At 38.0% G+C, this 14,180-nt stretch overlaps 1 protein-coding gene across 1 annotated transcript in view; it reads right to left on the bottom strand.

The window, feature by feature from the left end:
• The window catches only part of PRKD1 (protein kinase D1), a 327,609-nt gene extending 313,435 nt beyond the window's left edge, over positions 1-14,174 (bottom strand). Inside the window, exon 1 of the mRNA XM_049612962.1 lies at positions 13,929-14,174. Within this exon, the coding sequence (XP_049468919.1) occupies positions 13,929-13,955 (27 nt within the window). The 5' untranslated portion in view covers positions 13,956-14,174. The remainder of the gene's footprint in view (positions 1-13,928) is intronic.
• Positions 14,175-14,180: the final 6 nt, after the last annotated feature.

The raw sequence follows: 14,180 nt of genomic DNA, 5'->3' as shown, positions 1-14,180 counted from the left end.
AAAACATAGTATCAGAAGAAAAGAGCAAATAAATCACACAGAAGTTATGATGAGCATCTTCTCTTGTAGAAAAAAAGTCTGATACTAAAATACTTTAAATCTGAGTAGTATGATCCACTTAGAGGCTTATCTGAATTCCTCACCTTTTCTCCAGTGAACCTGGCATATTAATTTCCTGTCACTGCTATAACAAACTACCATAAAATCAGCAGTTTTTAAAAACATAAATTTATTCTCTTCCATTTCTGGAAATCAGAAGTCCAAAGTCACTTTCCTTGGGCTAAAGTCAAGGTGCGGTTCCTTCTGAGCTCCTAGAGGAGGATCATTTTTCTCACTTTTTGAGCTTTGAGCTTTCAGTGTTGACTGTATTACTTGGTTCCTGACCCCTTCCTTGCATCAGTCTAGCCTTTTGTTTCTGTGGTCACATCTCCTACCACTACAACCCTTAATTCTCTTGTGTATGGACCCCAGCATTCCTTACCTCTTGACCCATTTCCTCCAACTTCAAAATCAACGATAGGGTATAGAGTCCCTCTCGTGGTTAGAATTTTCCTGCTGAAGTCTCATCTGTCTGACCTAACCTGGGAGATTCACCACTTTTAAGGACCCATGTGATTGGATTGGGCTCACCCAGTTAATCCAGGATAGTCTCCCTGTCTCAAAATCCTTAACTTAATCACATCTACAAAATAACTTTTGCCATAACATATGCAAATTCCAGGGATTAGAGTGTGGACATCTCTGAGGGTCATTATTCAGCCTATCAAACATGGTAATTTTGTAGTTTTCAAAATAAAAGAAAAACAATTAAGTAATTGAATTATAAAGTTATAATTTTCCATGTGGGGAAAATTCTAAATACAAATGATTATACAAAATCAAGTTCCTTTTCAAGTGGCTTTAGACCCATTGACTTGCATTATTTTTCAGAAGCCAGGATATTCAACATTATAATTTCTGAACCTATAATTCTTAATATTACTTCAGCAACATATTTATCAACAGAAACCAACTGAAGAGTAATAGGTATAATATGCATTTGCTTCATCCAGTCTATGCCTGGATATTTTCATCCTAAGAAAATAGGAGCTATAGCCCACACTCTATTATCTTGGGACACTACAATTTCCAAAATTTTATCTCCCTTATTTGCCTACCTGTTTTTTAAATAGAAAGCAAGTTTTCAGGGCACCTGGGTGACTCATTCAGTTAAGTGTCCAGCTTTGGCTCAGGTCATCATCTCACGGTTCCAGAGTTCCAGATCTGCATCAGGCTCTGCTCTGACATTGTGGAGCCTGCTTGGGATTCTCTCTCTCTCCCTCTCTCTTTGTCCCTCTCCCATTTGTGTGCATGCTCTCTCTCAAAAATCAACTTCAAAAAAAAAAAAAAAGAAAGAAAGAAAGAAAGAAAGTTTTCTAAGTAATCAAGAGCATTTGTGCACAATATTTCTCTTTTTTTTCTAACCACGTTATTTTCTCCAGCACCCAGAATATAATAAAGTACAACTCGAAACAATGATAATGCTATCCTTCTGCATGTAAGTCAGTGTACTTTGCCTCTGTAATGGTTGCCATGGGTGCTGAAGCTTCAAGGAAGGCCTTTCCTGTTTACCTATTTGTATTAATAAAGGTATTATGAAGTACCAAAATAAGCAAAATTATTTGCTGTTTGACACAATAAACATGTACTTATCTATCATAGTATCTTGATTTACATTGGTTGGAGAATGTAGACTTAAAATTACTTTAGATATTACATTCAAAGTGAGATCTAATGAATTAGTTAAATAAAATCAATTCTAAATGTTGGTTGTGTGTTCATCTTTAAGTTATACAAAAACTTTTGATCACAGAGGATAACATTCAAACCAAAGTAAGCTTTATATTTGTTTCTGTTTTTAGCTCAAGACTCCATTTAGAAAAGTTGCTCAGTGACATGGCCAATATATATAATCGGATGACTCTTTCCATGAAATAAATTCTAGATGTAAGTTTTGCTTTTATCTTTAAATGTACAAGGATTTTTGGCCAAAAGACAATAAAATGTTTGCCCAAAGAAAGGTTTTTCTTTCTGTGTTTGCTTGTTTATTTTTAACTTAAAACTCCATAGTTTTTATTGGTAAACATCCACTCAAAAGGAATTCTAGAACAAAAACATCAATAGGAGGGTCCTGGATAAGTGGGCATATATGATCATTCCATTTAACGTAGTGTATTAACTCAGATCCACTCTACCAGTCCGTTTTCACTGCATGTTTACTTTTGATCCCTATTCTTACCAAAGAATTGAATAAAAGCAAAGATTATGCAAGATTTGGTCTTTTATTCTTTGAAAATCTATTCAAGCTATTGGCTATACTTAATTATTCTAAATATCTCCATCCCAGGGTGACAACAGTTCATTTTACATCAATAAATAGAATTAAGGTCTGTCACAGAGAAGGGGTAAAAGCCTTCTTGTATAGGAGCTACTCTGAAGCTAGTCAATTACTTCTTAGCACTGGTTATTTGGTAGAGGAGAGCTAGGCATGAACAACTCACCTTACTACTCCTCAAACAACAACTGATGGGTCCTACTAGTTAAAGACGAATTATCTCAAGATAAGGCTTACAAAGGACAGTACTTGACTAACAGATATGTAGTAAATCAGATTTCTACTGTGGCTGGACAGGTCTGCTGCCTTTTGGTCAGCCAAGGGACTACTGGGAAGTCATATCAAAAGAGAATTCTCTTTGTAATTCATCCATTGTATTAAAGCTGCAAAAGTTCTAAATCTATCAAAAAGAGGCAACATTTCAGGCACCCTCCTCATCCATTAGGAATGAATAACTACTACACACTTCCTGATAGTCATGCGGGGCAGAAACTCTTAAACTGTAACTGAATTATCAATACACTTTAGATTAAACCATGTCTGTCTATATAGACAACTACACTTTTGCAAAGCCTAAAGATAGTAAAAATAGTCTACAAGAGAAGTGTTGGCCTTAGTCCTGAACACAAGCAATGCAAAAGAGTGCGAGGCAAGTCATAATCTGGCATAGCCAGCAGGACTTACATGAAAACCTCCACGTGGCCTGTGATTACTCATGCTCAACCAGTGGGAATGAGTTTACCTCTGGGTGTGTTCATTCACAATTGATCAAAAAATAAGCAAACAAACACACAAAATTTATAGAAAGAGAAAATATATCTGCAAAGCATAATCCTTAGCATAGGGCAATCCAAATACTTCTCAAATGAAAAACAACCACTGAAAGGCACCGTCTTAAGAATCTTGAGTTATTTTCTCAGAATCTCCTCAGAATCAATATAGTATTCAAGAAGCAATGATTCACTGATTGACACTGGTGGCTAATATTCTTTATATCCACTAGTCTTGAGCCACACTCATCAATACATGGTCTTAACATAATTATTTCTTCCAAGACACCTCAGTGCCCATATCTCCCTGGAAAAAAGTATTGTGAACCAAGGTAGGCCAATTTAATCAAACAAGTTAATTAATAATTAACTTTTTGGAAAAGTAACAGTGGTGTCTGAAAATTTAAAGATGGGTAAGGAATAACTATTCCCATAACCTCTTACCAAAGTATAATAAAAGCAAATTCCTAACCTAATTCTGCTACACAGATATTTACTTAAAAAAAAAAAAAAGAGGTGGGGTGTCTGGGTGGCTCAGTCGGTTGAGCCGACTCTTGGTTTTGGCTCAGGCGTGATCTCAAGGTTTGTGAGTCGCAGCCCTGAGTCAGGCTCTGCACTGTCAATGCAGAGCCTGCTAGGGATTATGTCTCTCTGCTTCTCTCTGCCTCTCTCTTTCTCTCTCTCTCTCTCTCTTACACACACACATACACACACACACACACACACACACACACTCACACACAAAATAAATAAACTGAAAATTTTTTTGAAATTAAAAAAGAAGACATATTAGTACAAGGGTGAGGTTTGTCTTAAAATATTTTGGCCATTTGGATATCTGTAATGGCCCTAATATCTCCAATAAGAGTCCATCTTTAATGTTGCTTACATTAATTATCAGTATAGGAGTGGGTATCTTGCCACTAATAAGAAAAGCATTGTAGTGGTGGTCTCCAGAATGACTAGATTTCTAGCTGACCACTACCTGGGATGTGAATTCCAGATGAAGGAAGTCTTCCAGACTAAGGAATAATTTAAACACATACATAAATAACATCACACAGTCAGAGCTGAAGTGTCTTTAAGTAAATTTCAGTGAACATAATAGGAATCTTAACATTGCCCCCTCCCCCACATCATTCCAAATTCTCTATACAAACCTACAGCCATCCCAGCCCTCTCTGTTCCCAGGATTAGCTATAGTGAAGTGAATAATATATTGAGGGATTTGCTTTCTACTTAGTAGTTATGCGACTTGGGGCGAATGATTTAGCCTCCCTAGTTTCCTCATCCTTAAAGTGGAAAGAAAATGTCTATCACAAAGGGCTACTATGAAAATCAGAGATGACAAATGAACAAAAAAAGAGCCAAGATACAGGCAGGCACACAGAGTACATGCCAGGAAGGTTTTGTTCCTGGAGGCTCCGCTCTGCTAGCCATTATTACCATGAGGCCCAGAACCTTACAGAGCATGACCCAATGCTCCTGGGACAAGCTCTTCCTAAAACTCTCACATCAAGTCATCCTGGAGTTGCTCCTTGAACCTCTCATCTGTGACTGTGAAAACTTCCAGTGAGAACTACTCAACTTATAAAAAGCCACCTCCTAGACCTCTCCCCACTGCTATACCCAAGTTATATAGTAGGACCATTCCTGCTAACTCCAACCGCAGGTGGTCAGAGTTTCACTGTCACTGTCCTCTTCTGATCTCTGGTCCACTAGTCTCCTAATCCCACAGGCCTTGCCTACTATAACCTGCTCAGGTCTATTCATCACCACGGATTAGAAGTCATCACCCAAGCTTAACTACCACTCCTCCAACCCCACCATTTCCCCCTACTCTTTCCTGCTTTTGACAATAGCAAAAGCTACAGTTGTTTGCCCTAGACCACTGATTTTGGTCAAGGGGCCTTGAGCCCCAGCATCACTGTTCTGAGGGTCTAACTGGACTATCCAATCTCTAAACAAATACAACTCTGTAAGTCACACATGTTCTTAGCGGCAGCTTTCCATATCCAGGGTGCAAACCAAACCTTTCAAAGGCACTGAATGCAAAGACTATACAGATGGTTCCTCGTGGCCAGTAGACTTCACTTTTCTGTAAAATGAGAAACATCCTCCTGTCCCACCCTAATAATCTATTTTCTTTAACAAACAAATCACCCTTAGATGTCTTCAATTCCTCCTATACCCTATGCCAGATACCCTGGAGTCCTTATGTATGTTCCTCTCTGAAGGCTGGCCATGATATCCCAGCACTTTGAGAAGGATGTAGCCAGTTGGAGGTATTATAAGAACTCCTGGTCCCTCCCAAGATGCCTTGCCAGACCATGAGCAAGCCTAACGCCATTTCTCAAAATCTAAGGAGTTAAAATATGGGGGGAAAAAATGTTCATGTTTAATTGATAAAAACACTGAGACACAATGTCATGCATAAATATTTGACCTGGCCTAATTCAATCCATTTTTAAGGTCTCTGGAACTTAATTCAAGCACCTGAACTAGAACTGAAACCCTGGTCTATATTCTGGCAATAGTTATCCATTCAAGACCTAATGATAGTTCCATAATTATTCACTAGTTACTATATCATTAAGTATGACTTATTTAGACAAGCTAGGAAAAGATTTAGATTTTTTGGTATTTTCAAAACTGACGGTTTAAAAATCTTTAATAACGCTTTAACCTATTGGTTTAATGTTTTTTCTTTTAATTTTTTTTAATGTCTATTTATTTTTGAGAGAGAGACAGACAGACAGAGCATGAGTGGGGGAGGGGCAGAGAGAGAAGGAGACACAGAATCCGAAGAAGGCTCCAGGCCTGATGCAGGCCTAGAACTCACAAACCATGAGATCATAACCTGAGCCAAAGTCAGACACCCAACCAACTGAGCGACCCAGGCACCCCCAAAATTTTTACTTAAGTCAACTTAAAACATTTACAAAACATACATGAAAAGCAAACTGAATTAATGGTACATGGATTTCATATTTGAATACATTGTTGTCTCATTTGATGTGCAAATATGTTTTTGTCTACAACATATCTTATCAAATCAGGTTTTAATTATATTCAGATTCTTTTTATTTCATTTTTTATGAAAAAGTAAAGAGACTCAAATCTTTATTTAACATATTTAATACTCTTTTCACTGGATCTTAACTGTATTATTTTTGTGACGAACCTTGTATGCTGAAACAAGCTTCAAATGCTCAAGGTATGGCTTTTCTCCAACAATCTGAACAAACCAAAGATACCTATAATTTTTTTTACCCAAATAAGTTAGACAAGTTTCCTGCTAATAAAAACTATGTTTCTTTTATTAACATAACAATGTACTTGTCTATAGAGCTTTAGATTATCAATACCATTTATTAGGCACATTTATACCTTTTGCTCAATATTTTCATTATCACATTCATACTTTTCATCCATTTGATGATACATACGTACAAAAAAAGTGACTGCTGACAATTAGGGAAGGTGGAAATCAGAATTTTTTGAAATTATGCCTAAATACAAGCAAATTCAACAAATTCCTCATCAGTCAGTGCCTTAGACTAAAAGCCAAAGAACCAGGGAAGGGTACATATTTTTTCCCCTTTCACCAAAAAGTTGAACAAAATTCCTACATGATCACATATTTGAAAATCTAATCTTCATATTTGCCAACACTGCTAAGCTGCCGTATCAACTGACTAGCTTTAGCCAAATAAAACCTTTGTGCAACTTTGGAAGAAACTTCTACACAGGAAACTGTAAATTTTGACAGGCAAAACTGTGTCTTAATATGTGGTGTTTTTACACCAATTTCTTATACTCTATGACTATCTAAAATACATGCTATTTCATAATGGCTATAGGCGTAATATAATCAAAGGTTTTGTTTACTTAATTATCTTTTTTCTGTGTGAGACTAGAGAGTAAGAGCCAACATAATGTGGGTTCCTCTGCTGCAAAGTTACTTCAAGTGGTGCTGTCATTATTGGTTTTTAATGGTAGAAAAATATTTGGTTGACAATATCAGAGAAATTCCTGGGGGAAATTTCACATATTCTTTTAGATGGAAAAAAACTGAATATATGGGAGCAAAATAACCACTTTCTCTGTATCTAATTTCTATCAATACCAAAAAATTGCTGCACATTTTTTGTTTTGTGTTCTACCATATTTCAACATTAAAAAAGGTTTTAAGAAACTGAAATCTCATTTTCAAAACCTCCCTAGAATAATGCTGAGGAAATTAAAAGGTGTGCACAATCTTTAAAAACACTCCTTTGCAGGGAGGGAGGGGTGGCACTTGGGTGGCTCACCTGGTTAAGCATCCAACTCTTGGTTTCAGCTCAGGTCATGAACTCATGGGTTCATGAGTTTAAATCCTGCACTGCAGAGCCTGCTTGAGATTGTCTCTCTTCCCTTCTCTCTGCCCCTCCCCCGCTTGCTCTGTCTCTTTATCAAAATAAATAAATAAACTTTAAAAAAAAACCACTCCTTTCTTTCACCTCTATTTCCACATTTGGACTTAGGTCTTTAAGATAAATCAAGGTGACTATAAAGGGTCAGAGGTCAAAAATATTAGTTATGCCCAACACAGAAAAACGAAGCAAACAAATATAAAAATAAAACAAAGAACTCTCATGTTATGATCAACTCCCATGAACTTCATTTTATCCACCTCTAATCGAATTTGGGTTCAGCCTTGCTATCTTGATCATACCAGTTTCTTGGTATAGCTTGAGAACTTATTCAATGTTTCCAGTCTAAATACATACATATTTCATATAATTATCTCTTCTACTCTTCTTTAAAAGATGGATGGATACTTACTGATTGTGGTTGTCTAAAGGTTTTATAATGAAACATGGAATTCCATGAGAGGTAAGTGGTAGTTAGTGAAACGATTTTAAAAACACTTGGGACTGGCTCAGCAAAACTGCTAACTCAGTTTTTTCCCAGTAAACCTGCCTCTCATCCCCTCTACATCATCAGATGTAACAACTTAGAAAATAATCCCTGGATGCTAGTGTGATAGCAAAATGCAATCCCCCAGAGTCATTTCCAAGTCCCTTCTTCCTCCTATCAAGGGTAGATTTGCAAAGGAATTTTCAATTTCAGTCTTGAGGACCAGAATTAAGAATCATTATGTTGCCAAATACTATACCCTTACCTATTTTATTTCCCTTTTTTTCCAAATGAAATATCATTGGAATTACACTTGCAATTGAAAAGGAATTAAATCAACTTCTTATCAAAAATAATAAAAAGCAATGAAGATGTGCTATAGTTTTATCAGCGTGTGCTTTTACATTTAGCAACAATCAAATTACTCCTTGAGGAATTCTGAGAGATTGAAATTTCAGAAGCAGTTACAAAATGCAGGTACTCTAAGATCTGCCCTATTATACAGGGCAGAGTAAAAATGTTATCAAAGCCTTACATTTATACTGCTTTTTAACACTATAATTTTATTTATATGTTAACATAAGAATAAAATAATAAAGTACATATTTCTTTTGCTATCAAGACAGTATGCTGTCTGTAAAGTCTTAAAATATCAATAATACTATTTAATTTATTATACACCTATTTGCCAGGCAGTATATTTAATTCTTTATATATATTATCCTTAATCTTCAAAGTAATCTTAGATAAATTGTAACCATACATTCAAAGGTACAAATTTGTTTGTACTGTCCAGTAATGTCATTAAGTCATTCATGCATAAACTGAAGACCTATATACAATCACCTCACCAAAAAAAAAAAAAAAAAAAAAGTAATAATAATTACCAAATAAAGGTTTAGATCTCCCTTAATAGCTGTGATAGGAGTCTCTTGATATGGACCAACACAGTTATTAAGTATGGGGCAAATTTTCAAACCTTACTAATAATTTTCCAGCCCCATACCTACCGCCAACTCCCACTCCCACACACACTATAGATTTCACAGAAAATTCTTTCAAATTTATCTCAATCCTGGATCTAAAGGCCCACATTACTTCATATATTGTCAAAATAACCAATCATCCAATTCTTAGAATATTCTAAAATATCTTGTATTATATAAAATATTATAGAATATTCCCCTTGTGGGGTGCCTGGCTGGCTCAATCAGAAGAGAATATAATTTTTGATCTCAGGGTTGTGAATTCAAGCCCCATACTGGGCATAGAGATTACTTAAATAAATAAAATTTAAAAATTATATATATTCTTGTGAAAACTGTTAAATAGCATATCCCTATAAGAAAAGGTTTTCACTTCTGCACATTGATATAAAATATAAAGCAGAGTTTCTCTTTGGATTATGAGCTATGTAATGAGGCCTCACTTTTTGCAGCCTATAATACACAGAGAAAACAATATTTCAGCACCTGAAGGCTATACATGGAAAAGTACACTTTTAAAAATATTATATAAAACACTTATAAACTTAGATAATAAACTGATATGTATATATGTAAATATTACATATATATGCAGTACATAAGTATTACATATATACCAAAATATAATCCCATTAAACTACTAAACTTGGGAAGAAATTATAATTTTAAATATATAGTATTTAAAGTTACATTAAGAATCACTCAGTGAAATGACAACTTCTATACTTCATCATTAAATTGGAAATCATAGAATACATACAATAATGACAAATGTGAAATCTGAATAAAAAGTGTACACCTAAGACCCAAACACCATCATTAGCTTAAAAGGATTTTGTTGCTCCACATATGTTGGGCTGGTCAAGCAGTTAATTATTTCCAACTTAATCTGTGTAGTAGAATAGCTAAAATCACAATAAAGATAAAAACGACACTGTTAAGAGAACAATTTGCAATTAAGAAAGTGAAACAATTACAAGTATAGCAAATCTGCTCTCAAACCAAAACACTAGTCTTGGTTACTCCTTTAGTGAGCTACCTCCTATAAAATCTCCCTGTTTAGTTTCTCTTGTCAGATAAATGTCTGTATATAAACTGGAACTATATGCCAAGAGTCTTATTGAAGGTATTACCCCATTTTAGCAAATTCAAAAAGGAAATATGAGTCATCTTTCTAATAAGATAATAACCAAAATGAATGGATAGTCATATTAATTAGATCTCATATCCCTAAATTAATAACTGCTTGTTTAAGAAAAGAGTATGTGTGTGTGCAAGTGTGTGTGTAGACAGATAAACAGAGAGATAATACACTATGAAACCACACTAATTCTTCCTTTAGAATACTACTGTTCTTGCCTCAAAACAATTTCTTCTTAGTCTATACAGTCAAGGTTCCTTTGTTGGTAGAAAGTAACAGTGTTTCAAAGAGAAGTCAATTACTGGTGTTGTTTTTGTTTTTGTTTTTTTACCTTCCAGGAAACAATAATCATGTACACTAACAGAATGCATGTCTTTATATACAACCAGCCTTCAAGGTTACATGCTTGCAAAGTAATGAAACAAGCATAATGTAAGTAAAACCTTAGGCTAATACTTCCAAAGGAAGGAATAACATCTTATATATTTAAACATTGTTACATACAGAAGAGCAAGACTAGATTTTTGACCTAAACTAAAAGATAAAAGAAATAATTCCTTAGCTATACAATTCAGTATCTATTTGGGTACTTTCATCTTAAATGCTAAATTACCATCAAAATTTTCAAGTGCAATCAAATGTTTGCCAATTTCCAAACCTACATAATCAAAGAAAAACTATACTCTAAACTCTAAACAATAACAAAAATAACTTTAAAGAGGAGTTTCTCAGGGACACAATCTCTCTTATTCAGCCCTAAAAACCTCAGATGCACACCCCACAAGAAATGTCGATGAATGTTGCTTAAATAAATTGAATTGTCAGCTAGTACTTCCAAAGATTTAAGCTAGCCTGATGTCTGTTAGTATTAATACTTAGAGAACTCTCAAACAAACTGTATAAAAACCCTTCTCGAAAAGTTTATGAAACAATGAATGTGGAGGGCTCAAAAACTCAGGAGAACCTTCTATTGTAAGCTCCACATGGCTCCAGTCTACATTATAAACTGTAAATCACTTCAAACTCTCAGCTCTCTCCTAAAACATTCATTTCCCTCCCTCCCTCTCTTTTTTCCTCCTGTCATCCTTCCTCGTGGTTGATATTTCCAGCAAGTACTTAAGAGAACCTGAAACAAGGGACAAAGGACCTCCTCTCATTTCCTTAACTCAACACTGACCTGTCTGCCATTTCTACTGTCACAAGGCAAAGAGATCCCTGCTATCCTGTGATGGATATTCAGGCCTCTTAATCACGTTTCTGCCTTGGGTGATAATGTACCTCAAGACAGATGATGGAAGACAGATAAATGGAAATTTTCCAGTAGAGACCCACCATCCAGTATTTACCATCCAGTATTTACAGCATTCTGTATATAAACAGCCCTCAAATCCACATCTCTAAACTGAATTCTTTGCCATAAACTTTAAGAAAGAGAAAGAAAGAAAGAAAGAGACAAAAGAAAGAAAGAAAGAAAGAGAGAGAGAGAGAAAGAAAGAAAAGAAAAGAAAAGAACAAGGGAGAACTTTACTTTGGTTATCCCAAGCCATTAAGCTTCTCAAACTCTTGTTTTAGAAAAAGAAGAATTACAAGAGTAAATACAAAAGGAAGGGATTCCCCTTATAAATCAGCCACCAAGGCTGATGATTTTTCCCTTTCTGGTACTATTCCAGGTCTCTCCCCCAGTGTTGGCTCAGGTCTCAAATAGTTCATGACTGAACTCCAGTTTTCTTTCTACCATAACATTTTTGGCATTCTAAAACATCTTCCACGCAGCAAATCCATCTTTCTTTGGTTTGAGATCTCTATGTGGAAGATTACTGAGGCTTCTACTAATTTGAGTTCATTTTAATTTCAAGGCCTCTTCACAGTTGTACTTTCTCTAAATACCCTAGTCCCTACCCTGGGGCCAGAGGGCCTGCTGCATTCCATAGGTACCTGTAGCTTCTGTCCCTTTGCACTCATATCATTCCCTCCATATGTAGCTCCTGAGACAAATGGAATTTACTCTCCATTCAAAATCCCAATCCCAAACCTCTGGAACCATACATGTTTCTCCCCATCCTAAACTCCATCGAGGGGGTAGGGTGGGTGTTGTAAAGCTGGTCAAAAATAGTTTGCCCATATTAATCTGACTCAATGTGAATATTCCCTAACACTCTATCACTTGCTTTAGAATTTAGGTAAATTAAAATTCTATACAATTGCATTAGCTTTTTTGAGAAATTTTATTATACATGGTTTTTATGCTTATCCGGTAATGCTCTTTAGTTAACTGGTTTGCACCCTAATGGAGATTGTCGCACTAAGGGAAGTCTTACAATGCCTAGGACAGTGCTCCTGTTCACCTGCAACAAATACCCTGTAATACTGATGAGGAGACACATGACAGGACACGTACCTGAATTAGAATTTGTCATTTACATGGAAGTTGAAAAAGACTGCGAGTTGTATGTAATAGAAAGTGTCACTACATTCAATAACCAAAAATTCTTGACACTCATTGTTGCCTTAGCGCACCTCCAGAACTTTTACAAACTTCCTAGATTACTGATTTTTCCCCAGGGCTTTTCCTCATATCCTTGTGCTACATGCCACAATTAACAACACTCAGGTTTAGTAATCTGTCCTCCAAATACTTTAAAGAAAGCATTCAGTGATTATTCAAGTGACTTTTATAGGGCAAGGATTAGCCAGTCCTCCAGGGTGGAAATTTAGCACCTTTATAGACTTCTGTTCCCACCCCCTAAACCCTGCCTGTTTATACTAAGACTGGCGCCATGCCCCTTCTCCTTCACACTCTTAATCACCCTTTTCCATGCAACATCACTCTGGATGGCTACAGAAACCTGAAATTCAAAATTGCACTACAAACAGTTGTGGGCAGGGTGGGTCCCTTCCCCGGGTGGCCTGGCCCAGGATAATGGCCCCTTTTCCAACCTGCCTTTTGTGACCGCTGTCCAGAGTCCCACAGGGACGGCCAGCCTCGGAGCGCCCCTAGGCGCACCCCCACCACTTAAAGGTCTGTGCCTCTACTTCAATGCCCTACTATCAGTGCCTCAGGGATGCCGATCAAAAAGGCTGCAACTTCCAGATTTTATCGTTGAAAATTTTGCTTTCACGTTCACACAAAGGTAGGACTAAAAAACACCACAGGGAGGTGAGCCGTTGAGACCTGGTCAGTTGTTTTCACAGCTGGCCGAGTCAATCATTCCCTCTTAAAAGCTTATTTGACAGGTGAGAAATTCCTCATCTCTAGATCATTCCAGGAACTCCTCAGCATCGGTCCGAGCTGGGAGAGGGGCCTGAAGAGGAAGGGAGTGGTGCTGAAATCGTGTTGAGCGTGTCCCGGGGGAAAACTCTGGTACGGGAAGGAGGATTCTGGCGCCAGGAACGTGCTGGTCCAGGGTCCAGAGGGAAGGGGCGGGGGCGCGGAGGAGGGGGAGCAGGGAAGTCTTAAGAGGAGGGAGAGGCGCTGGGAGACATGGGCAAGCAACATACCTGGAAATGTCCCAAGAGGACTGGAAATGGGTGAGGAGGATGCGGACTGCAGAGATACCGGGAATGCAAGAAGACGGGGCAAAGGGAGAACCGGACAACGGGGAATGCAGTGCTTCGGCTGCCGGCGTCCAGCCCTGGCCGGTGCCAGACCCTTCCCGAGCGCCGGCGAGGCTGGCTCCCGGCCGAGCCCCCGGAGCCGGAAAGTTGGCGCGGCGAGGGGCGACCGGACGGGCAGCGCCCCCTGTACGGCGCCTTACCTTCTGGTCGACGATGGAGCAAGCCATCTCGCGGACGTGCGCCAGGCTGTAGTCCCCGGACGAGTCCTGCAGCAGCAGCACCGGCTCGCGGCTCAGGCCGATCTGCAGATGGAAGGAGATGCCCCCGGCCGGGGCCGCGACGGGAGCCAGGAACGGGGCTGGCCCCGGGCCGGACCCCGGCACCAGCGCCGCGGCGGCCGCCGCTGCCGCCGCCGCCACGGGCAGCAGCGGGCTGGGCGGCCGCAGGACCGG

Source organism: Panthera uncia (genome assembly GCF_023721935.1).
Source record: "Panthera uncia isolate 11264 chromosome B3 unlocalized genomic scaffold, Puncia_PCG_1.0 HiC_scaffold_1, whole genome shotgun sequence".
In the NCBI taxonomy this organism is placed as follows: Eukaryota; Metazoa; Chordata; class Mammalia; order Carnivora; family Felidae; genus Panthera; species Panthera uncia.
The sequence above is the reverse complement of the archived record's forward strand: the minus strand, read 5'-3'. Positions and strand labels throughout refer to the sequence as shown.